Source organism: Acyrthosiphon pisum, chromosome A2 (genome assembly GCF_005508785.2).
Source record: "Acyrthosiphon pisum isolate AL4f chromosome A2, pea_aphid_22Mar2018_4r6ur, whole genome shotgun sequence".
NCBI lineage: Eukaryota > Metazoa > Arthropoda > Insecta > Hemiptera > Aphididae > Acyrthosiphon > Acyrthosiphon pisum.
The window spans coordinates 52228062-52253572 of record NC_042495.1 but is presented as its reverse complement, the minus strand read 5'-3'; the positions used below and the strand labels follow the sequence as shown (position 1 = coordinate 52253572).

The following is a 25511-nucleotide window of genomic DNA, read 5'->3' as shown; positions in this document are numbered from 1 at the left end:
TCGTCGCGGATGGCTCTTGCGTCAGCGTCTGCGTATACAGCATTGTTGGAACTATCAATGAATAATAATAATAATAAAAGTGTGGGAGACGGAGTGGCCGAGCGGACTAAGGTGTTGGTTGCAATGCGCACCGGTCACCCGTTCGAATCTCGGTCACGGGCTGAACTTCTGTCCGGCAGACATCTATCTGAAGAGTGAAGCCGCCATCCCCCGACCGGGCATGGCAGAAACCTACGGGTGCCCAATTTGAAATTCTGCCAAGCTAAAACACACGTGTTAACAAATACCTACAGTATCCTCCCCACAATTAAAAACCACCCAATCGCCTAAGTTGCTGCGGGTTAGTTATAAAAAAAATTAATTAATAAATAAATGTGTGGCTTGGCAATACGATAGCCACGCAATACGACTGATGGTAAGTTACGCCCGCTGCTATTAGTTCCCGGATGGGTGATCACACTGTTTGCATACATACCGTAACAACACCATCCTATACCAACCTTACCAACCACAATTCATAATCCCCTACAACAGCTAATGGCCACAGTTGCCGGGCTTAAGTTCAATAAAGAAAATAATAATAATAATAGTGTGGCAAAATGAGTATCTGTTAATAATTTCATATTTCATATTGTCATTACCTATTTAGTTTATGTACTTTTATATTGACAACATGATTATTAGGCTCCAGTGATATTTTTGAAAAAAAAGTAACTTCTATTGTAATTCAGTTACTTTTTAAACTCATAAGTAATGTAATTTAACCAAATTAAAAAAAAAGTAACTTAAAAATAATTTAGTTACAATTTTGATAAGTAATTAGTAATGTAAATTACCAAAAATAAGTAACTTCCCCAACACTGCTATAGTATATAATGACGATCAATATATAATATTAACTACCTATTATCAATAATAATAATATATTTAAGTATAATATATATTAATAATCCGTATTTGGATCGATACCCGAGAGGTTTATCGGTCGACTTATAGATGTAGGAACCGGATTAAGCCAAATTATAGAGAGTCATCGTTTGTACCCTCCCTTTTTCGGCCAGTGTCAGTTTTCGGCCAAAACATACTGTTCCTTTTACAATTATGATAACTGAACTTAACAATTTTTATATTTAATTAAATATAATTGTAGCCAAAAATGTGATTTTTTGATAAACATTATTACCTAAAACTGAGTGAAAAAATAATAAAATAAATCAATTGGCAATAAAATGGTTTAATGTAATCGGAAATCTTAATATGTTGATATAGGTATTCATGAATTCATATTTTACTATCATAATTATTATATAGTATATACCTTATTATTACCTATATGTATTATATGACTACATAATAATTTTTATTCGATTAATGTATTAAGTATAAGTAATAACATTGATTATAAATACTAATATAATATAATCAATTGTAATAATAATATATTATAACCGTTTATTGCCAATTGTTTTATTATTTATTTTTCATACTTTTTATTGAAATATTTAGATTCATCATTTATTGTTTTTAGTTTTAAGTCTGAATATGGAGAACAATTTGAGACGTAGGGAGGTGCGTTTCTCAACTTTCTTTGAGAAATGTTCTGAAGTATTTGAATTTTGTTAATATTTGATTTTTTCGCATTACTCCACAGCTCCATCTCGTATGTCCATTAATGCTTAGCTGTCGCCTGACATATAATTACCGGTTTTTACTAATAAATATTTATTAGATATAAATTATAAAATATCAAAAAAAGGTTTCAGTAAAATATTTGCCTTTATGGAAATTATGAGTAAACAAAAAAAAAATAAGTGCATATTTTTAAAACATATTTGTACTATGTGAAGCACATAAGTGCATGCATAATTAGTAGATACTTTTTAAGTGCATATAAGTTCCCTACCTATATAGTATACCTACCTACTTATTGATGTAGGTATTTTATATAATATTATGATTTATGATTAATACATACCTCGGGCGGTAACGTTTCCATCGAATAATAGTATTACAGATTTCGTTTCGAATGTAGGTATTATAATTTATAATAATATAGTGTTTCGACAAATCGTTGAATTATATGGTTCTCGACTACCGCTAGTCCTACTGTATGACGCATTAATATAACAAACAATTAAGCACTAAAATCGGAGGGCCGTACGAGTATAAAGTACGGCTGTTTTGTCACGACGAAAAGCGCAGGTTATTATATTATAATAAAAATAGTATACGGTACGATTTTTTATTCCAAAAACGAAACGCGTACGTATAGTATAGGAAAAAATACAAATTATAAAATACCTAAATAGTAATTTTTATGGAATAAATATAATATTATTTAATATTTGTAACAAATATTGAATTGTGCCATAGATCGTATATTATATCATCAGCCATAGAATATTAGAAAAATACATAGACGCATACAGAGCCTGATTTAAGCATTTTAAGGCCATAGGCAAAATAAAAAATGTGGCCCCTTGTCAATAGTAGCGTATCTATGACCACCCTTCACACGTCATGAGTTGTATAAAACAAATTGATAATTACAATTTACTTCTAAATTTCAAGGTTCACTGAACCACCAAAAAGTTTGGGATGGGTGTCATTTTAATAGGTAGATTATACGATATACTTGGTCTTGGTAATCAGTATCCGGTATAGCCGTATAGATGATATAATAAAACCGGCCAATTGCGAGTCGGACTCGCGCAAGAAGTGTTCCGTACCATCATCAGCTATAAACATGTTGGCAACACTGCTTATTTTATACATTCTAGGATTTTTAGTATTTGCTATTATAGTGGCAACAGAAATACATAATCTGTGAAAATATTTCAACTTTCTAACTTTCATAGTTCATGAGATACAGCCTGGTGACAGACGGACGGACAGCGGAGCCTTAGTAATAGGGTCCCGTTTTACTGTACAAAACCCTAAAAATGGTTAATTTGATGGCCAATTCATTATTAGCAATAAATAGATACAATCAACTTATGGAGTTATAAACAGCTTAATGACAAATATATAGTCACATAAAGTATGAGACAATGTGACATTATTTTTTATGGTTAGTCACGACTTTATTTGATTTTATAACCTGACGATACAAATTAAATTAATATTTTTTTAATATATATATTGTTTATACATATTCGTTATAGAAATTAAGAAATTTTTTTAAATTAAAAAAAACCTCTGTCCTGTGGTGTGTCTGCAGTGCTGCACGAAGACGACTCGTGACGGCCGCGACGGAGACCTTCAGAGCTCACGGCGGGTGAGTGATGGATATCCATATGATATATCATATGACTATAATTACAGGTTAGCTAGGAACACCACGGACGTCAGCAGCGCCGGGCTCGAGGAAACGAAACGTTTCGTTGGGTTCGGTGGTGCGCGACTCCGTGGCCATCGGCTGCGGCAGTCGGCGACGGAGACGCCAGGGCAAAAATCACGTAGAGTATCAGGACAGCGGCGCGTCGCGATGCTGTCCGCAGATTCTCTCCTTTTCGCCCAGTGGACCGATCCCGCGCCGGCCGAATCGCAATGCCGCCGATTCCACAGCTGCACCGAGATTATAGTCTTCGTCGCTAGCTCGCTCTGAGCATTACAGGTCATCGTCGTCGCCGGCACAACAGTCGTCTTCAGCACCTGCAGTACCGTCAAGCAGCGCACGACATCGCGTACTAGCCTCTCGTCGTCAACCGTCAACTCTCGTCCGCCCCGCAGGACAGCCCGTGAGAACGTTGTATAGGTTAGACCAGTTGACCAGTGGCCATATACCAGTTACCAATAATATCATCAGCACCACCAACTCGCCATCACGTACCCCCCACATCGTCTCGTCTTTTCCAATGCCTTTTTTTTTCATTTAAACTATTATTTCTTGTTTTTTGTTACTTTTTTTGTATCACATAATATATTTTCATTTTCGGCGTTAAAAATTTTAAAGCACTAAGCATTCATTATGTATCTTTCATGACATTAGGATAATACAATTATTTCTTCTATACACAGTAAAATGTTGTTCCTTATTTTTCGTCTTGAAAAGTACGATTTTATTTGTTTCAACAGAATAATGGCCCCACTGAACATTATCGTGTTCACGTGGGACCCACAAAGAATATTAACCAACAATTTTTTTGTTACGTACCAAATCTCAATGAAATTCATTGAAGGTATTGGTCTCGTGAGAGTATATAAGTTTCGAAAGATTTTCGAAAGAAAATAAAATTTGGTATTAAAGCATCATACGATTTAGGTTCAACATATATTATAAAGAACAAGCTGAATATGTGCACTTCGTTGCCCGTTAAATGTACCAACTCTATATGACTCAAACTTTGTTCAATTCGTTATTTAATAATCGGTGTATCGTGTATGGTGTTTAAAATGAATCTTAACTTTTCCGTTACCCGGAATAAAAACTCTGATTCGCAGCAGTTATTATCAGGTAGGCAATCTAGGTACCCGCGGTAGATCGCGAACCTCTAGTTTGTGCGTAAGTGTATGATTTAACTCTAAAGTACCAAAGTTATATCAAGTTTGTCGTATTCTACATTTCTACATATGGTGGATTAATATAATCAATTAATACAAAATCCTAACCTAACCTGTTGCGTCACTGTTGTATTTTTGACATCCAGATTTCCTACTTTTCCGGTGGATTTTCCTAAAATTTTGTTTCAAAATAACCTTCTCCGTGATATACTCTTTCGTTTCAAAAACATCAAGAAGATCCAGAGTTGACCCTGTACAAAGATTTTCATTTCACATTTATATAGTTAGAAGATATATACATATAATGTATTGACAAAAAATAATAATACAAATCAACAAAGGTGCCCGTAACCATTAGCAAGCAATATACAATACACTATTATTATTTTAATCCGCAACTTAACTTGATGTTATTGACAATGTCATTAGGTATACATTTAAGAGGCCATAACTCCGGAACCACAAAATTTTATCGAAATCTTGAGTTATGAAATTTATTTAAAATGTACACTTATTTTTATATATATAGATTAATAATGTTATTAATTTGGACTTTCCACGACATATTTTAATTTAAAAACAGTTATAAAAGATAAAAAATAATAAAATAATAAAATATTTGGGTAGATTTAGTATAAATAACGATTTATTGAGTACCTACATAGTCTTCCAGACGTTTTAAGAGCTTGCATCATTTTTCTTACAATGCCAGCTATCACTGTGGAAGGAGCACCGAGCAGAACAATCATTTTCCAAACTAAAACTAATAAAAAATTACTTAAGAAACGCATATGGACGAGTGCATTTATCTAGTACCTGCCTATAGCAATTTCAAATGTAGAAAAAAAACGAAAAATCTAAATATTGAGAAAATAATTGACAATATTGCCAAAGCAAAATCGTGAAAATATATTTCTTATAATAGAACACCTTAGATATTTATGTGATATATTGATTAAAATATTATATTCTTAGAGTAAATTTTACGGTCTTTACTTTTGGTCCTATACTTTTTTGTCGTGAGTTCAATGGTTAACGAGTTATTAGAAAAATAGTGGAAGGGTAGATTTCACCCGTTTTTGGGGAGTGGAGAGATATGCACAGAGGTTAGGTGTCAGGACTTTTAGTATATTAATTGGGAAGGTACATTTTAAGTGTGTACCAAAATTCAGTTGGGGGCGAATTTTTCCCGATTTTTAATCTAATTTGACTGAACTTTTAAATATTCTAGTATCGCGAATAAGTAATAACTATAGCGCACCTCCACAAATATCAAAAAAATGTTAGACTATGGTAATGTATGAAAAAAAAAAAAAAAAATCGGAATCTATGTAAAATTATCAGGTCTTCAATTTTTTGAATAGGTCATTTTGACGTAGGTATGAATGGAAGTTTTGAGATTTTTAAAAACTAAGTAACATAAATGTCGTTTTAAAAACGGTTTTCAATCCTTTTCCTAGTTAGAACAATAATTTTTGAAATTTTTTTTGGCAAAATTGTTACTTGACGGTGCCATAAACTATTAAGCTTAGTTTTGAAGTTCGCTCGGAAATCCTTTCACTACCAAGTTCACCAAATGTAAAATTTGTACTAAAAAGCTATCAACAGGTATGTTTCCGAAACCAAAGTTCGAAAAATGTAACATTTTTCAAATTTTTTCGTATCAACGTATAGATCGCCATTTAAATAAATAGTATAGCACAGTTTGAGTCGTCAAAATAAGCTCCTTCATTTTTAAAATCGTATCAAATGATATCAAAATTAACAAAACAATGTGACCCACTGTACATGAATACATGATTGAATATTGGTAATTTGTATTTTCTAATAAATGTTTTGAGGTGGGTGGGTTCAGGATTTTTCTCAGCATTCAGTAATATATATTTATTTGAGGATAGCCGCCACTGTCCTTATGTTTAGTATCAATGCTCTCAAACAATAATGTTATATAACAATAATATATATAATGACACATAAAGATTTTTTGATTTATTATATAGTGGTTCTATTGTATGGCGAGAATGTCTTGTGTTTGACACTGACTTCATTTTTATTCAACTCATATGACAATAATGACAAATGGTTAAGGATAACCCTTTTAATAAGTAAATATAATATATTAATATCTTAGTATTTGTCATTATTCATTGTATAGTCCGGGAGGTTTATGGGTCATATTTTAGCCTGCCTCTCACCCTTAGTCAACACTCATCGTTCGCATTTTTATGAATAAACCGTGTTTTTTAAACATTATAGAATATACAAATATATTTTTTTATTAAACTAAGTAACACGCATACAATTTATAATAGTTATATTATAATCTTCCAGTATATAAATAACTATAATTACCTTTACAATTAAAAGGTAATAATACAACTTATATGATTCAAGTTGATATTTAGAGCCTTAAACAATATTAATAATAAAAAAAAAATTATATAAAATAATATAGTATATACACGCGTATAAAGAATGTTGAAAATGTTTATGTTTTAACCCTCGGTCTTATATAGGTACAGTATATGCTGGATTGTGTGCGGTGAAAATAAAAAAAAAAAATTAAGAGAAGAAAATCCAAAGGTCGACATTTTCAGTATAACAATCGTTAATCGTATTCATATAGGTAGGTATCTGGTACCTACACCTAATAATATATAGGGGGATTGTATACGATTATAATAAAATATCATATAATGTTGTCATTTCGAATGTGCGCAAACGTTTATATGGCACAAGTCTATTGATAAACGTTAATGCGTTAATATATATTATATTGAGACGCGGACGATACTATAGGTATAAATGGTATAATATTACTACGTTGACGCAGAGAATATCACAATTAAGCTCAAATATTACACAAGTATATAACCGTATACCTAGGCACATAATATAATGTATGAGATATGATATATTGTATTGAATAGATTGAAAGTATTTATATATAATATTATTTAGTTTTATAGATATTTCCGACACTTTTCCGCGTTTATTATTTCATATACACACATTAATAATCTTATATACAGAAATACTATATTTAACATTTTCTACCTATCTGCGTTACATATGTTATACATTTTACGCACACACAAATATTACATATTATTAATCGTGTAGCGTTGTTGATATTGGTTGGAAGGTAAACATAATAATATTATAAAATGATAATGTCTTCGGCCCGCTCTCGGGGTGACATCACCAAGTCAACCGGTCAGTGACGTCACGCCAAAAGCACGAAGTGCGACAAGTCCAAAATATAGTATTGCTTTACAATTAATTATTATTATATAGGTACTATTATTATATTGTTGAATTTATTACAAAAACATAATTTTATATTTTATTAAAATATTATATACTGCTCGGACGCTTCTTTGTATACTAGTCCGTGTATAAATATTTAACATAATATAATAATATTGTATAGGTACTTAACACGAATTATTATTACACGATTAGGTTTTTTTTCATCAATGGCATATATAAATATAATATTATGTAGGGTGTACAACAATAACAGTGTATAGGTATATTATTATTATTTTATTGGGTTACGCGTAAACGCGTTTTGTGTCCTCAGTCTGTGTCGCTTAAAGTTTAAACGATGATAATAATAATAATATATAATATATAGTACACTGGCGATGATCGTCATCAGCTATACAACTGTATCGTGAGATTTTCGTCGTCGTCGTCGTCGTCGGCATAATCGTCGTCGTCATCATCATCATCATCTGTAGTAGTTTGAGCGGCTGCCAATGGTGTACGTGCTCAGCGGAATGCAACCGGGCGAGAACGTCATTTCGCCCTGCTGTTGTTCGTAATCCACGTCGTAGTAAATTCCGCTTTGATTCTGTGGTGTTAAAGGACAAAAAAAAATAATATAATAAATAATGAGTATAACGATGTAATACGATAAAGGACGACTGTCACATATGACTTGGGATAAAAGTAAAGTCCGGGGAAAAAAGATTTAAGATTGTAGAATGACTGAGTATGTCTTCATCAGCTATGTCTTTCCAAATACATAATCCGATATACTCATATATTATATAGGAGGAAAAGAAATCGAAACGAGTAAAAGTTCTTACCAATAGTAATATATAATTCGGTTTTAATCTATTTCATTTTACCATATGATACTATTAATGAATAGTTAACTTTTTTTTGGACTTTTCTTATTTTATCGGTATTTTTTCCAATGGTATTTTTTTACTATTTACGTACGCGTAAATAATAATATATAGACAATAGACGGCGGATCTTTTTTAATCCCGACCATAAATCCGGAAGGGTTTTAAAATCTGTGACAGAGATTCGGGGAGGGTGGACACAATCTCGTGTATTGATTCATTTGTTGTTTTAGCCCAAAAAAATTATCTAAAAAAAATTACAGTAATGTCTGAAATTTAATTTACATTTTTTAAAAAATAGTACTTTATAATTTGTTGCTTTTGGTTAGATTTTAAATAAACAAAACTGGGTTTTCCTACCGATTATATTGTCGTGAGTATTTTAATACCATTATTATTATTTCCTAAGCATGTTCAAATTTTCAAAAATCTTGAAACGCTTCAAATTTTAGCTCACGGTTTGGTGACCCTGTCTAAAAACGGCAGGCGGCAGCATATGACGTATGCTATGGTTCCGTCCGTCATCTTTTCGGTGGGTAATATTAGATCATAAATTACTTTTTTAATACTGTATAACAGGGCATCATTAAGGCCACGGGTATTTTATAAATCTGTTCCCTGCGGCTTTGGTATGGGAAAACTCTTCAATCCCTCATCCCATCAACCGTTAAAATACTCCACGCCACGGATGATCACGAATGCATCGTTATTATATTATATACAGTCTAACTTCTAAATACCGGACACTCTCGGTCACCGAAATGTTGACCGTTATTCGGAGGTGTCCGTTACGGGAGGTTTCGTTTACACGTGTCAGTGGCGGATCCAGGGCTTAATTTTGGGAGGGGCATGGGGGGGCAAAAGTACAAAAAGTTGCAAAATTGGCTATACAATTGGCTAAACACAGTGTAAAACAAAGGAAAACTACGGTGTTGGGGGTAGCAAATGCTCCTTTGCCCCCCCCCCTGGATCCGCCACTGACACGTGTAATACGTATTATACTATTCATATAATTTCTAAGTTATTATAACAAACTGCAAAGTATATATTATAGTACTCACGGCCAAGGAAGATCTGCTTTTTGGTCTGGAGGAAGTCTGGAAGCTGCGGCCTAGCAGGTCGGTCCGGTCCTCTTCTTCGCTGGTGCTCGACTCCGGTGTGCGGAATGCGTGCGAAATCGTGCTCGTACCCGGAGGCCGGAGCCTGGGCAGAGGCATCGGTGCGCCGGCGTACCCGAACATGTTCGACCGCATGGTGCCGTTTACCGGTTCGGGCTGAAAATCAATCAACGGATTATAAACGGGCATGAGAACTATTATCATATTATTATATAGAAAGAGGATAAGGAACGTATAGTTGCAATATTCACGTCTTTATGCGCATCATAAGACAGACGAACGATAAACGATTTATCCTTCGAAACAATCGCCTGTATAATTATAATGATATCCGGTTTCTATTACCGATGATAGTACGATACATTGCAACTAGAATATTTTTTTGTTTTATTATACGCTATATGCAACACATTTTTTTAATCCTAACGAAATATATTACATAGATTATAGGTCACTAAAAACGGTGCCGTTATAGGTATATTGGATATTGAATGGTTATAGTTTTTATATTTATAAACATTTTAAGTCTATAGACAAAATGTGAGTAAATTTTATCACAATCATCATTTTTATTGTCTAAAAATTGGATGATTATATTATTTTAATATGGTGCGGGTTAGGATTAGTGGTAGAATTTAAAGTTTGAGTAATGAATTATGACTAATTATAACTTTTAATTTAGTTGTGCACATTACTGGTCAAATCATAAATCTGTATTAATTGTTAAGAGTGTATGAAGTTACATTATATTTTCATTCGAATATTTTTGAATTCTTAGGCATTTTTAACTCTAAATATTACAATATTTATTTTTATTTTATACATTATAAATCATATAATATAATTAATAATATTAATAAAAATTGAAAATTAAGCGGTTACTCGTTAGTAGCTGTTACGAAAATAATAATTATATTATATGTTAAACGAACACCAATATAGGCAAATTACCAATAGATAATGAGTGTAGAGGTGGGTTTATACTCACGGCGTAATGGTTGGCGTGCGCCATGGCGTCGGCGATCTGGGCCCACCTCATGCGGTCCTCGATGGACACCTGGTACGGTGGGCCGCCGATCACAGGTGTTTTCACAGTGCTGCCGCCAGTCGGCATGTACCCGAACACGGGTGAGCCGACTTTCTGCTCCTTGTTCCAGCGGCGGCTCCACGCGCACAGGCACACAAGCGTCAGCACGATGATGGATATCGCGGCCACGGACGAGCCGACCGCCACGCTCAGCACTTCGCCGTCGATTTCGCACTGCGACCCGTAAAACGATCCTGAACACCTGCGACAGAAGAAAAATATTATATAGATAAAAAAATGCCATCACCATTGCATTCACTTCTGGTTAACCGCGCAATTTATTCAACATATTTTAATAGTTACAGGAACACGAATACCTACCATTGAAATTGCGTACTGTCTATAATATAATAATATATTAATGGAATTAAATTAAACAATATAACTACTTCTATATATATACAGCTTTCGCTGTGCAATTGTGTAGTGTAGTACAATATATTATGCAGGTAAAAACTATAACAATACAATCTTTGGGACATTTCCATATTCTATCAATCCATCTGGATAGATATACGACCGTATATTAGAAATGAGGTTTTGAACAAATCGTATTTTAAACTGTCCTTAATTTATTAACGTACAACGTACTATATTATATACAATAGTATTTAGTTCTATACGCCACTTCGTATCTCTGTTCGTAGATTGTCTTTGATATTATTATCGATCAAATGGTATTGAATTCAGTGTAAAGTTATGAAAAAATTCACACAGAGCTCAGTGAAAACAATACTAAAACAGCGAATTTTCTGCAGCCGATAAATAATATTTAGATGATAATATTATATAGGCATTTAGACGTATAAGTATATTGGGCTTGTTTACCTACTCAATATTAGTTTGCAGTGAAATAAAATATATTAAATAGATAGCCAAAAAAAATATACATTTTTTGAAAATTCAATACGACATTTTAATACATCTAATGTACCGTTAACCACACTCACACACACGTTGTGCCTGCGCAACTGACCGGCTGTCGTAAAGATAATATTATATCTATGGGTTTTCGTGGGCGTCTATATAATTGACGTCGGCGTGCGGTTTGCATGTGAACAGAAAGGGAAACATAATATAATATATGTATATGTATGTATATGTGTGTATCATACATCATCGACCACGATTATAACGATGGCTAGTGCACACTGACCTACAAAATTTTTTCCCGTCCTATACCACGGCTGCCACAAGTCTTTATAATAATTGTCGTGACGACGATTTGCCGGTAACCTGTGTCCTGCGCCTTATCATTATAGGTACCTACCTATTATATGAACTTCAACAGCGTAAAACGGTAGCTTAGTTCCGATTTACGGGTGGTGCGTATTGCCTATAATTATGTACCGGGTGATACTTTGATATTGAACACTTATTATTTCAAAAAGTATAAATGTTTTGAAAAAAAAAAATGTACCTACATGGTAACTATAGTCTATATAATATTTAGACTATAGAGTATATATAAACCTATATTACAGACTAGACTATAGTCGTTAAAAACAAAATTTTTCAAAAACGTTTATATTTTTTTGAAATAATGAGTGTTTAATGATAAAATAATCATCCGCTTCACGCGTACAAAATGCGTACAACCAAACGAGTACAATATGTGCCCATCATATTGTTGTGTAGACGGCGATTGCATTCTTATTGTACATATTTATTATTATTATATTGTAACTGGGGGCACTAACAGCGCTGCAGTTTTTTTACGACACGCGCGAGTCTGGAGTTATCGGTTTTTTGGAGGGGAGTAAGGGGCTGTGTAAGAATTTCCGAAGTCTCAGACAGTGTCTGATCTTATAATGTATTATACCTAAATACCTAATACTTTTTAGTAATATTATTCGATAAAATACAATCGCATGGCGGTCTCGAAACACGAAATATCCGAAAATGTTTGCGAGGGCCGCGTTTATGATGTTGGCATGTTATACGTATAGGTATAGTAACAATGGTACCCACTTGCACACCGGCTGTCCGGCCTGGAAGAAGCATTCGCCCCGGAGATTGCACTGGCCCGGGTCGCACGTCTCGCAAGTCCGGCCGCTGCGCTGAGCGTTTCCGATCCACGGGTCCCTGTAACCATCCGGGCACGCGCACTGGAACGTGCCGAACACGTTCGTGCACTTGCCCAACGGATGACAGTCGTTCAGTTCCGGACCGCTGCACTCATCGAGATCTGTACACGGAGAGAATATATTATAATACTTGGATCCAAAATAAGGAAAATTATACGGGTTAAAAATAAACACTTTTGCAATATAAGTAGGTACATTTTTGCTGCAGCTTCGATATTTTGAAATATAAGTTCCTTTTTTTTATGGATAATCATGATTTATTTTACTCGTCCAAACAAAAATCTGTATAACTAAGTCTGAATGATACATATAATATACTTGAAATTTTTGAAAAAATAAAATTATAATATTTGTGGCGAATTAATAAATGATATTTTTTAATATTGTTATAGATACGACGGACTATACTTTTGAAATGAAAAAATTACAGTAATACTAGCTTGAGTGTACAAGTGTATGAATTCTTAAGACGTAAGAATACTAGTTCATATTATATCAATTATTTTTAGATTTTAAAAATTGAATAATACTTTTTAACAGCAAAATGCATTTAATTGTTAATATCTGTTTGATTTTAAATGGTCATAATAAAACATCTATCTTTGAACACTTTGGTTTTGTTTTCTTCCTTTGACCGGTAAAAATGTATAAAATCCTACTTTGTCCACAACTCCCCGCTACAATAGTATATACAATATAATATTATATAATGCCTACACAGTACGCGATGTAAGCTCAAGTAAGTATGTGTAAATAATAGTAAGTAATGACGGCATTGTACCATGCAGTTGCGATATGGCTCCGGCCGGCGAATCCACCCACAGGCCGCTGGTGCCCACGTTGTTGTTGCGCCTCTGCAGCGCGCCCGTCAGCTGCTTTTGCACGTCCTGCTTGACGGATGACCGCAAGTGTTCCGCGTTCTCCGTCAGCTGCACCGTGGCGTTAACCATGACCGGCATGCCTGGCGTTGTTTTGGACATGTAAATGTTGTTGATCTTGACGCCGACGAACGTGTCCGAAAACGGTGTCATTGAAAACGCCGAATCGATCTGCGAGAAAAACGTTAGGTATAGATTTATGTTGTTAGACAGCCAGACAGGCACTATCAGATGTGATAATATTATAATATAGCCACGAGGCAGTGGCGTATTTACAGGGGGGGGGGGATCAAGGGGATCAATCCCCAATAAGCTGTATAAAGTGTATATAATATGCAAACATTTTTGGAGTCCTAACTTAAGACCACTAACTTTAAAAGCGGAGCTACCGGATAAAATCATAGTCCCCCCCCCCCCCATCTGAAAAACCTCAATACGCCGCTATCACGAGTCACGATAGGTATCTGCTGCACCCTTACCGCTCTAACTGCTTCGTGTTCAAGTTGTTGATATTCTTGAGTCTCGGAATCCTTATACTTGTCCGACCACGAGATCTTGTTGTCGTACAACCGATCAACGCGTAATGAAAATACAATGGATACGATCCCTGAAAAAAAATCATTGAATTAATAATTATAAAAGCAAACACAAGTAGAATGTTTGATGACAATATTAAAACAAGCATATTTAGGTGTACCGGTTTTTTTTTACACTAACTTGCGATAACCATTTTATTTTACATTAAAAATAAAAACGAAACATAAAATCCAAAAATTGTTTAATACAATATTTTAAAGATATATTTTGGAAATAAAAACCCGAGTAGTATTGGAGTGTGTTATTATAAAATAGTAACAGTCGTGCGGATTCGTCCATAGTATTATACACTATACAATATTACATGGATCGTGTTAATTACTGACAGTATTAAAAAAATTTAAAAATATTGTTTTTATTTGTTTGAGCACAAGTCTTTTCTTTACACAAATATTTTATGGAAATAACAGGATTTAAACGTGACAATAATATGTTCAAAAAATTCTGGTCAAACGGGACATGATTATTGAAAAAAGGATAATCACATTTTAAACGAGACATATTCAAGCATACTTACAAACGTGATATATATTAAATACATAATAATACATACATATATATATATAACGTTTTTAGGCACTTAAAAAAATACAGTTGTTCAAAATTCCCTGCCACAATTCATAGAGCAATATTGTCAAACCTTCTGATCTTCGTATAGTGTTTATAAATCGAAAATGCCGTCGTCTGAATTCGTTTCGCAGCATCGACGGATATCAATATAATATAATAATACAGTATATGTTACGTCAATGATTTGTATGAAAACAAATTTGAACGTACCTACATACTTAGATAATAACTGAACAGGTAGTGCATAATATAAGCAAAACATTAATTAATACTCACTGTGACACGGGTCCCGGTGCTTTCGCCTGCTGTACCCGGGCCTGCAGAGGCACGAGGACACGCCAAGTTCGGTGCGGCACCTTTCATGCTGCGCCGCATCGCACGTCGTATCGTCGCCCACAATGCAAGTATCGATTCTCACTGGCGGGTGCGTGGGCCGTTTCCAGGCCGGCGCTGACGGTTTGCCTCCGCTTGACGGCGACGGTGGCGGTGGTCCGGGCGGACTGGACGCACCGTGCGGCTGCAGCACTTGGCTGACCGAATACGATCTGAAACCAAGAACGCGACCACAAACATTGAAATATTTCAATTATTAAAAGTATTATAGTGCATTAGTATCTATTTGAAATATCATCTGACTGGTAGGAACATAATGTGGAAAAAAACGTTTGCTTAAATTTGGAAAAGGTATTGAATAAAAATGTGGGTAAATACTAGATGTTAATGTAGATCAAACAAATTCTCAGTGGAGAACAAATTTTATTTATGTGCAGGATTTACCAGAAGATCTGGATATTAACGAACCAATGATACCTAACCTAATACTTTAAAAGTAATACGCGTTCCTAACTAAGATTTTTTTCATTAATTTTAATATTTATATTATTTTGGTTTATTTTAATGATATTTTGTCGTATTTTTGGCCGATAATGAGTCATTGACTGTTATTTAAACTAACTTAACTATAAGTTTCAACTTTTTTTTAATGTATATTAGATCACATATTTAAATATATTTGCAGTACATAGCTAAGTGCATATAAAATTGCCTTTTTAGTGCATAAAGTCCCATGTCCTAATTATAACTGAAATGGAGGTACCTATACTATATCAATATATTGAATATAAATTAAATATTAATATATAGCAGCGGATATTGTTATTTAGTAACAATTTAAATTCATAAGATAATAAGAGTCGATCAAAAGACATAATTATGGGGACTAAATTGGATAAGTCGTGCGAGAAGTTAGGTGGGCTCCTATTAAGTCCCCTCTTCTGCCCTATTTACGTGTATGAACAGTAATTATATACGCAATTATTATAAAGCACTTATATTATTTATTTGATATAATATTATAATCGTTAATAATGCCTAATAATAATAATATGTTATTATATGATATTTTATAGCGCCAACGCAATGAGATATTTGGTACAGTCGACTAGAAGTTTTGGTCGGAATACTTTATAAGGACCTCGGAGATTATTTTCAGACCATCTCGAGAGAAAGTATCCCAACGATCATTATACCGGAAAATAAATTAAAAACAACCGTCACATTCGTACACACGCGCGTTAATATACCTAAACGATGTATAGCACGTTATCTATTCATTTAGTGCGGTCCATATACATTATACAGAATAACAACTTTATTGTTTATATGATATTCATACAGTAATTATTAATTTACTAATTAGTCGATAATTCGCATTCCGTTATAAGCTTTGCGCATTTAATTTAGGACTAATGAACAATTCATTTTACAGCCTGTTTACCAGTGAGGCCGGTAAGTATACGTATACAGCAGATTATTTATAATAACCAGGTCACCGGGGTTTGGGATTTTACGTCCTAAAAAACTTAAATATATTATGCACTTGAAAAAGTTGAAAAATATGATTTTTAATTATTTTCTAGTTGATTCGATAATATTTAGATGTTTGGTTTAAAATGTCTAATATATAGAATATTGGTATAGTGCGTACTCTGCAGCGACAGTGATTTAGCGCAGATTCAATGATGGTTCACAATGACAAACAATAATAATTATATTATCATGAATTAACTTATGAGTTATGACTAATATAGAAATTACACTCACCCAGAAGCAGCACTGGTCGGCTTTATGGACTGAGGCGCCACCGCGGTTGGTTCCGCTGAGCCGAACAAGTTGATGTACGTTCGTTTACCGTCGATGGACACGAACTGCTGGTTCGGTTCTGCCGACGTTATCACGGACACTTCTCCTTTTCCTACGCCCGACGGAGATATTTCGTCGGCTAAAAAAAATCCGGGAAACATGTCGATATATATAATAATAATAATAATAATAATAATAATGATAATATATCTGATTAAATCTACGAAATTGCTTGTAAGAGATGACTGAGCTGTCAACTAATTGATGGTTGAAAAAAAATTAAAATCAAATAAATCCTAACATGCGGCCACAGGACTATAAACTATACTATAGCGTTGATATAATAGGCGTTGATCGAAAACAGTGACTATCTCGAATATATTAGAATCTCTACTTTGTAAATCTGGCGCGAACACTTTGTAGAAATAATCGAGTTCGATCAACATATATTTAACATTACAGTATTAGTCCAAGTACACATTTCAAAACTTTGCATACCTACAATTTGTAACTTTTATGTCGGGATGTATAAAAAATTAGTTAATCCAATGGTTCATTAAAATATAATGGACCAATCATAGGTGACTAAATCATGTGTATATGGGACAATTAGCTCACTATTAATTCATTAAATTGTTATTGATTGATTATACAATCCGGCATTAGACTGCAGTGTATCAAATTCACAGCTCTGGCAATTAGGTCGTCTGGTTGTATAATACAGTTTCATTACAATAATATTATACGATTGTGTGCTTACGACTGAGCAGTGCTGGCTTGTCACCCGGCCCTTGTATGGCGGACACCATTATGTCGAACACATCACCTTTGCTGGGCACCTGAACTTGGATGGGACGCCTTTGGCCTCCGATGTGCGGTTTGAATTCCGGATCATCCAGCACGATCCCTGGACGTGAATAATACGGGAACCCTTCTGCGAAAACATTATTTTCTGATTATAGTCGACAAAGTATATAATGTTATAATGCACCTAATAAAATAATTATAGCAGTACGTTTTACGTTATAAATCTTATAAAATTACGAAAAACGTGTCTTTACTCATTATGGAATAAATCAAAGAAACATCACACACATAATAATATATATTATAATGTTATCTTTAAATAGTTACCATATTTTAATATTATTTATATACAATGTGTGGCCAATGTCTGATTACCTTGGACAATGCGTGTCCAACAATTATAATATATTATTAAGAATTTCATAAATATCAATAATGTATTCAATTTTTGTCAAAACACTGGATACTTTGGATTTAAAAAAAAAAAAAATAGTTATATTGAAAATTGGGTGGACCCGATAAAGGGTTAATGTAGTTTATATATATACTCCATTTCAGATCCACATGATATTGTAAACAAATCAGCTATGTTTTGCATATTATATGAATTTTTGACATTTCGCACTGCCGTGTACAAAAGCGAACAAAGAATTTATCCGTTACATGAATTGAAAAAAATGATTATCGACATATTACACACGAGAAGAAAATTGAATTTTCACGAAAATATATGAAAACAATGATTTTACTAAATGAGAGGTATATAATATTTCACGTTGTCACGATGACAATAAATAGTTAGAATATTATATTCTATATTCTATATGAAGTTGTCTTAATTGTTCTCTACACATTCTATAATAGGTACATATATAATATCTTATAGTATAATAATTAGTTCCTAATATTAGATTAATTATACATTTATACCGGATGTCATTCGGTAAAGATATTATATTACTAATGAGCATATAATGATTAAACGATACGTTTAATATGATATTAATTATAATATAATTACGTTACTTATATTATATGGGTATACCTACAAAAATAACTAACTTTTTCCATCATTTGGCTGAAAGTATTGAATATTTAACGTCTATAATTTGTATTCATATTATAATGTGTTGTTCAAATTGTAAATATTTTAAATCGTAAAAAACCCTTTACACTCACTCATAAACAAATTATTTTATATAACTAAGACGTAGATATGCCTATTTGATTGTAAAATTCATATTATTATCACTTAGTTACACACACACACACACACACACACACATACACACAGTAATAAAATGAAAAAACAATCAACAAATCTACACCCATCATGTTAAATTTTATTTTATTCTTCAATGACCATCCGGTACCGGTATTTTATGACAATTTTATTGCTATAGCATGATCGCTATATTTAGAAAAAAATCCGAGCTTAGGCCCAAGGGCGGGAAAGTGACTACCTTCGCCACATGACTTAAACCCACTCCTTGTGTTAACTTATAAAAGGTTGCAGTGTGATAGTTACCGGACTGTTGTGGGGTCTTCTTTACGGGTGCCGTGGGCTTGCTGGGAAGTTTGTTGTCGGTAGGCTTGTGCGCATCGTCACGATGCGGTTCCTCCGAAGTGGATGGCTCAAGTACCACGACAGCCGAACCGACGCCGGTCACGTGTTCACCACCGGCTGACGTGGTTTCCGGTCGCGTGGCAGTCGTTGTGGACGTTGATTCCGCAGCGGTGCTGGCGCTAGTGCTAGCGGTGCTAGTTGTCGTCGTCGTCATCGTGGGTGCTGCGGAGGAGGCAGCTGTGGTGGGATCGCTTACTCCGATAGGCGAGGAGGGTACCGCCGGCGAGGTCAAGTGGTCGACGAGTTTCGACACTTGGATTCCAATCACACGGGTCGCGTTGATATCGATCGCTGACCATGGTTTGTCTGTCGTGGTCGGTTTTTCGGAGACAGTGACCGCGGCCGGTTTGTCAGAGAGCGGCGGTGACTGAGAAGAAGGCACGTCTATCGTGAACTTTTCCGTCACATTTTCTACCGGTCTGGGAGCGGCTGGGACCGCGTGGCCGGCGCCGTTCGCGTGACCGTCCGCAAACAAGTCGTACTCCTGTTGTGGCCTGGCAGTCTGCAGGTGCTGCACCGGTCGTCTGGACGACGATGGCAGATGCGACACGTCGTCTTCGTACTGCAGAGATGGTGGGCCTAGCTCATCTTCGTCGACGTCACCACCATTAGTGGGAACCAACTGTTCGGGCAGTGGCACGCCGGTCAAGAACGGCTTGATAAGGTTGGGTGGTTGTGGTGGCAGTGGCCGGACGGGCTGCGGCACGTCAAACGGATACGGCGGCGGGTCCTTCGGCTTGTTCTGGGACGGTAGCTGTTGCTGGTGCTGCTGCTGTTGTTGGTGCTGTTGCTGTTGCTGGTGCTGGTGTTGCGGCATCGGCACGAACGCCGGCGGTTCCAAGACAACCGAAGCGTCCGATATGCGGGGGGGTCCGCGGTTATTGATGCGCGTCTTGATCGGCTGCCGGTAACCGGCTTGACCGGGCTGACCGTTCAGCAGCTTGACGAACCCGTCCAGTATGTCTTCCATGTCGCTGTTACCGGCTTTACGGATCTGCTGACGGTCCGCCACCGCCGCTGCCACATCCATCTGCTGCTGCTGTCGTGTCTGCAGCGGTCGTTGCGCTGCAGTATCGGGCTCCGTCGGTACGAGTGATCTGCCACGCGACGAAGCCCTCTTGGCTTCCCCCGAACCGATCTTTGTCGGTCCCACGTACTCGTAATAGTATTGCGACTGAGACGTCTGTTCGTCCACCATGGACGGCGGAACGGCAGACGACGAGACGGCAGATGACGCGATCAGTTGAGAGTCGTCATCGAGCGCCGCCGCAGCCGATTCCGTTTGTGACATTTCACCGCACGGGCCGCCGCTGCACGACGCCGTGGTCGACTTGAATTCTTCGGCCCGGGTCAGTGACATGTCTGCCCGCCGATGGTGATCGTCGTCGATCTCGTTCGATTCTTGACCCGTCTTGGTCGCCTCGTCCAGGTGCCGCCTGCGCACAACTCGCACTACTCCATCAGAACTTCCGCTGTCGTTTTCGCCGCACGCCACACCTGAAATACAAACCGTACGATGAGTACATAAATATGACGTCATTGACGACTGCAAGGATATTAATAATCTTGTTGGTAGTAGTGAGGACGGGGAACCTATCATTTTGATTTCACTGGTCGTCCTACATTGCTATCTCGTATAATATATTATAATATATTGATATGCTGTGAGGTGTCTTCGAAATTATGTTACATTTCACGTCTTATTATGCTTTTTTCCCCAAACGATTATGCGTTTATTCATATACGATAACACACATAATATACAATATGTTTTAATGTTTATTAATACGTTAATAATAATATTTTGCGATCGTTTAAACTTATACCTATTGGCTATTACTAGGTAAATCAAAAAACGTACCATTAAACGTTCTTTTACACATTAAAACTACTCAGACTGGATAAGGACCGCAATAACGCGTATGGTATAGGTACACTTGGTAAATTAACGTTTGGGACCTCAACAAATTAAGTATTATACTAGTAGTTGGTACCTTTGTAAATATAATATAATGGTGTTAATTCGAACAGTATCGCAGTTTATATTCTTAATTCATTAAAACAGTGAATTCTGTTACCTACCTATACTCTATATCTTTATCACAAACTTTACTTAAAGGAATTAAATACATTTACAGTGTTTATGATTTTGTTTTTATTATGTTATTATGTTTCGTTATGTTGATTAAATTGTGTAATTATTTATTGATCAAAAAAAAAAGTATGAATAGGTGTAATCTGCAAGTCTTTAGTGCACTGACGTTCCACATTTTACCGCCTTCTATATATAATGTTATATATCATGGCTATAATTAGTGCATTTTATAAAGATATGCGTAAACGAAAATCCGCATTTAATCCCTCGAACGAGTGTTACAAAATATAATATACGACGAGAAACCGGCAATAAGGAAGTATATTGTGTCATCCACTAGCTCGTCCACCCGTGTGTCATATTATAATATGGATATGTAATCCACTGCAGTCGTTTTATAGTAGTTAATAAAATAGTGCGCGACCGTCGATTTCAGATTACTCTCACGTCCGACTTGAAATTGCACAATCGAAATATACATGTATAACTATGCACGCGAATTATTATTAATCGGACTTGCGTACTTTGTATTTTGTATACCTACATAGTGGGCGTCTCGGAACGCTTTCACCGATTTGGAGTGTTTACTTTTTATCTTAAAACATTTTCCCGCCATACACTTCTCGGCACCTACGAACGACACGTACTTTCACATACTGCAGCACGCGACATCACCGCGACTAAAAAGCGTCATTGTCGTCCGTTGACTGCAGCAACAGGAGGGGGACCTGTGGGATCTCTCTAAATGTATAATATACTATATATTTTTAAATATACAGCGTGATTCACAAACCATGCTCCCCCCTCCTCTATTATTCAATTATGCGTTAATTCGAATTTTGATTTTTGGAATTTTCGTTTAGGTTCATTTAAAACCCATATTTTAAAATACTTAGCTTTTCTAGCGATTTAGAGGTTATACTGCGGTGAAACAATATCATTTTTCAAAATGTCTATATCAAAATCGAAAATAAAATCAATAGTTAGTTTCTGAGTTATAAATCTTTGATATTGTCCTTTGTGGCTTTGTATTGGTTTTACATAAGTTATGAAATATAATATATAATATTTAGTATAAGTAAAGTAAGTAATATTTAGTGTAAGTAGTACTTTTTATAAAGGTACTCAGACAATTTTTACAAAACATACAATATTTGAATTTAGTTCATATTAATAGCTAGGGCTAGGAATTTTAAGCATTTACATTTTTTTCATAGCACTCCAGGTCATAGCTCATCAAATACAAAATCCGATTCATACATCACAGAGTTCAAAAATTTGAATTGAGTAAAAAAAAAATCTCCTTAATAATTTACAGTAAGAAAATGGCAATTCGCATTCGAAAACAAGAAGTTTTTATTGCCACGGGGCACAGAACACTACGCATAACACATGCAACTATTTGAAAACATCGTCCTCGAGTGCACTTTAAAGTTCTAAAAATCAGAATATCAATTAATTTACTATCAGAGAAAAATGTGGGGGGGGGTGGGGTGGGCACCTCGGTGATACCCTGTATATTATAATGATATACCCACACCGTATGTATTACACGACGTACACGTCCGTACAATATATAAAATATAATCGTGTGTTTAGTGCTTACGTATCCCGGATCTAGATGTTTATACACGCATAATATAACTATTGCCACATAATGGGTGATGTTACATGCTATATAGACGTGTGTATGCAGGCGCGCATTCAATTCACTTTCTCTCGGCCGAGCAATATTATAATCTGCGAATGCGGACGCCCGCACTCGCGTTTTATTATAATGTAAATATTATTAATAATATTTTTTTTTCACTCGGTTTACGCTTTCTTGCTGCTGCGGTACACGGGAAATGCAAATTTAATTAATATTATATTTTGAACATAACTTTACACTACGTTAATCCGTTCCGCGGTAAAACTGCATAATGCATCACCGCAGATATCGGCAGCCGGAAAGTATAATATTATATGATATGCGCATATAGTATGAACCACATTATTGTTACTATATATTAATATGTGATTTTCTACAAGCGCCGTTAAGTTTTTAACAATTTTGTAGATCAGCCCTGTTAACATGCATATATAATATTTTAATGTTAAAAATATAACTATAATCAATGCTATAATGAATAAATTATGCAAATACTGAAGGAAATTTCAAATGAATAAAGTTTCTTGATTTATCCATGACAAACATAATAATATTATTTCAACGAAATAATTTATAATTGTAAAATAATATACCTAATGTATATTACTATAGTAATTATTACTGTATTAGAGTATTACAAACCACTTTTATACAGAAATTGTTGTAAATTTGTTACTACGGGGTTGAAATAGAAAACAGTTAGGTTTTGACAAATGATTAGATACTATTCGAATACAAATGGTAATTGTACTTCATTTTTAAGTTTTTTGCATTATTGTATTTATTGAATTTAATAAATTTTAATTAGTTTCAATATGAGTTTAATGGTTTTTAAAAATAAGTCATGTATTTAAGACGATTGTTTTCCCAATTGTTGAAAATACTTCTATCCATAAAAGTATATTATGTTAATTGTCTACAATTATTTACCTATAGGGTTAGGTACATTAAAATTAATGTGCTATTAAAATATAAACCAAACGGCTAGGTACCTACTTTCAGAGTGTACAGTAATTGCAATAATGATGATTGCCTAGCAATTTTAGATTTTTCATTTTTATTAACGATTCGTCATAATAATAGTATGGCGTTGGACAAATTTCGAACTCACCGATTTCCAATGTGAAATAACTGTACTATAGGTGTAATGCCGTAATTGCTATATATTTCGTAATAAGTTTAAGTAGAAGGTAAATACTACATTACTACCGTTTATCTTAAATAAAAGTTTATCGTCGATAACTTCACTTTCTCAATATACCAATACCTGGCTATATCACACGATACGGTCTCTATAGTCAGGTACAACTAAACTTTTAGATGAAAAGAAAAAAACCAATCGTTTGCGGAACCTCGGAACAAAAGCTTAGGTACAATAAACACGCAACTGCAACGTCTAAGACATTAAAACAACAACAACAATATAGTCCGTTATGTGGTATCACGAATGCGTTTGTGGTAAACGAAATAGACCCATATTTTTGACCCACTGACAATATAACTGTCTGTCTACAGGCTATTGGTTGAAAAAATATTTTTAATAACATAACAAAAATGTTGTTGTTTTTTTTTTTTAAATAAATTTCGCAACCACGGGTGTCGTACTATTATATACCCATCGATCCATCTTCGCGGACAGTCGATTACAATAGTTTTTTTGTCTGAGGTTGTTCGGATCGTCAGTCATGGCTATGCTATTATAATATATAGGTACTGCGCCGGCGCCGCCGCTGCTCGCGAAATAATGATGATATTAATAATATATGCAGTCGTATAAGACGGGTACGGAAAACGGTTTTAGTTTTTTAGCAATATTATAATATGATTATACATAATATAAAATATTATATCGTAGTGATGGCGAGACCACGACATCATAATATTACAATATATTCTCGCCACGAATACAATATTGTAAAACGCTCCGAACGAAATTGCTCGCGTATAATATAATAATCGGGTTCGCACATTACGGGCGGAATAAATGCATCCCGCGGTCGTATTGATGATGATAACAATGATTAAAAACAAAAGGGATGATGATCGTTTTGTCGGTCTAGACGCCGCGGCGATCGATCCGCACGTGCGTAAAGTATATTTTTTTCCTACAGTCTTCGCGGTTCGTTATCGCACTAGTTTGCAGTTGTTGATCTCGCACGAGCAGGGTATGGCGAAACACAATTCATTACGCACGACCGCTGCATTATTCT

The 25511-nt window shown here is 35.0% G+C and overlaps 1 protein-coding gene across 1 annotated transcript in view; it reads right to left on the bottom strand.

Annotated features, from left to right (window-relative positions):
• Positions 1-7208: 7208 nt before the first annotated feature.
• The window catches only part of LOC100575509, a 37608-nt gene continuing 19305 nt past the window's right edge, over positions 7209-25511 (bottom strand). Inside the window, exons 2-11 of the mRNA XM_003241990.4 lie at positions 19457-21052; positions 17882-18055; positions 17083-17260; positions 15256-15524; positions 14292-14419; positions 13716-13983; positions 12819-13035; positions 10749-11049; positions 9704-9916; positions 7209-8362 (exon numbers count right to left, since the gene is read on the bottom strand). Coding sequence (XP_003242038.1) covers positions 8240-8362; positions 9704-9916; positions 10749-11049; positions 12819-13035; positions 13716-13983; positions 14292-14419; positions 15256-15524; positions 17083-17260; positions 17882-18055; positions 19457-21052 — 3467 coding nt within the window. The 3' untranslated portion in view covers positions 7209-8239. The remainder of the gene's footprint in view (positions 8363-9703; positions 9917-10748; positions 11050-12818; positions 13036-13715; positions 13984-14291; positions 14420-15255; positions 15525-17082; positions 17261-17881; positions 18056-19456; positions 21053-25511) is intronic.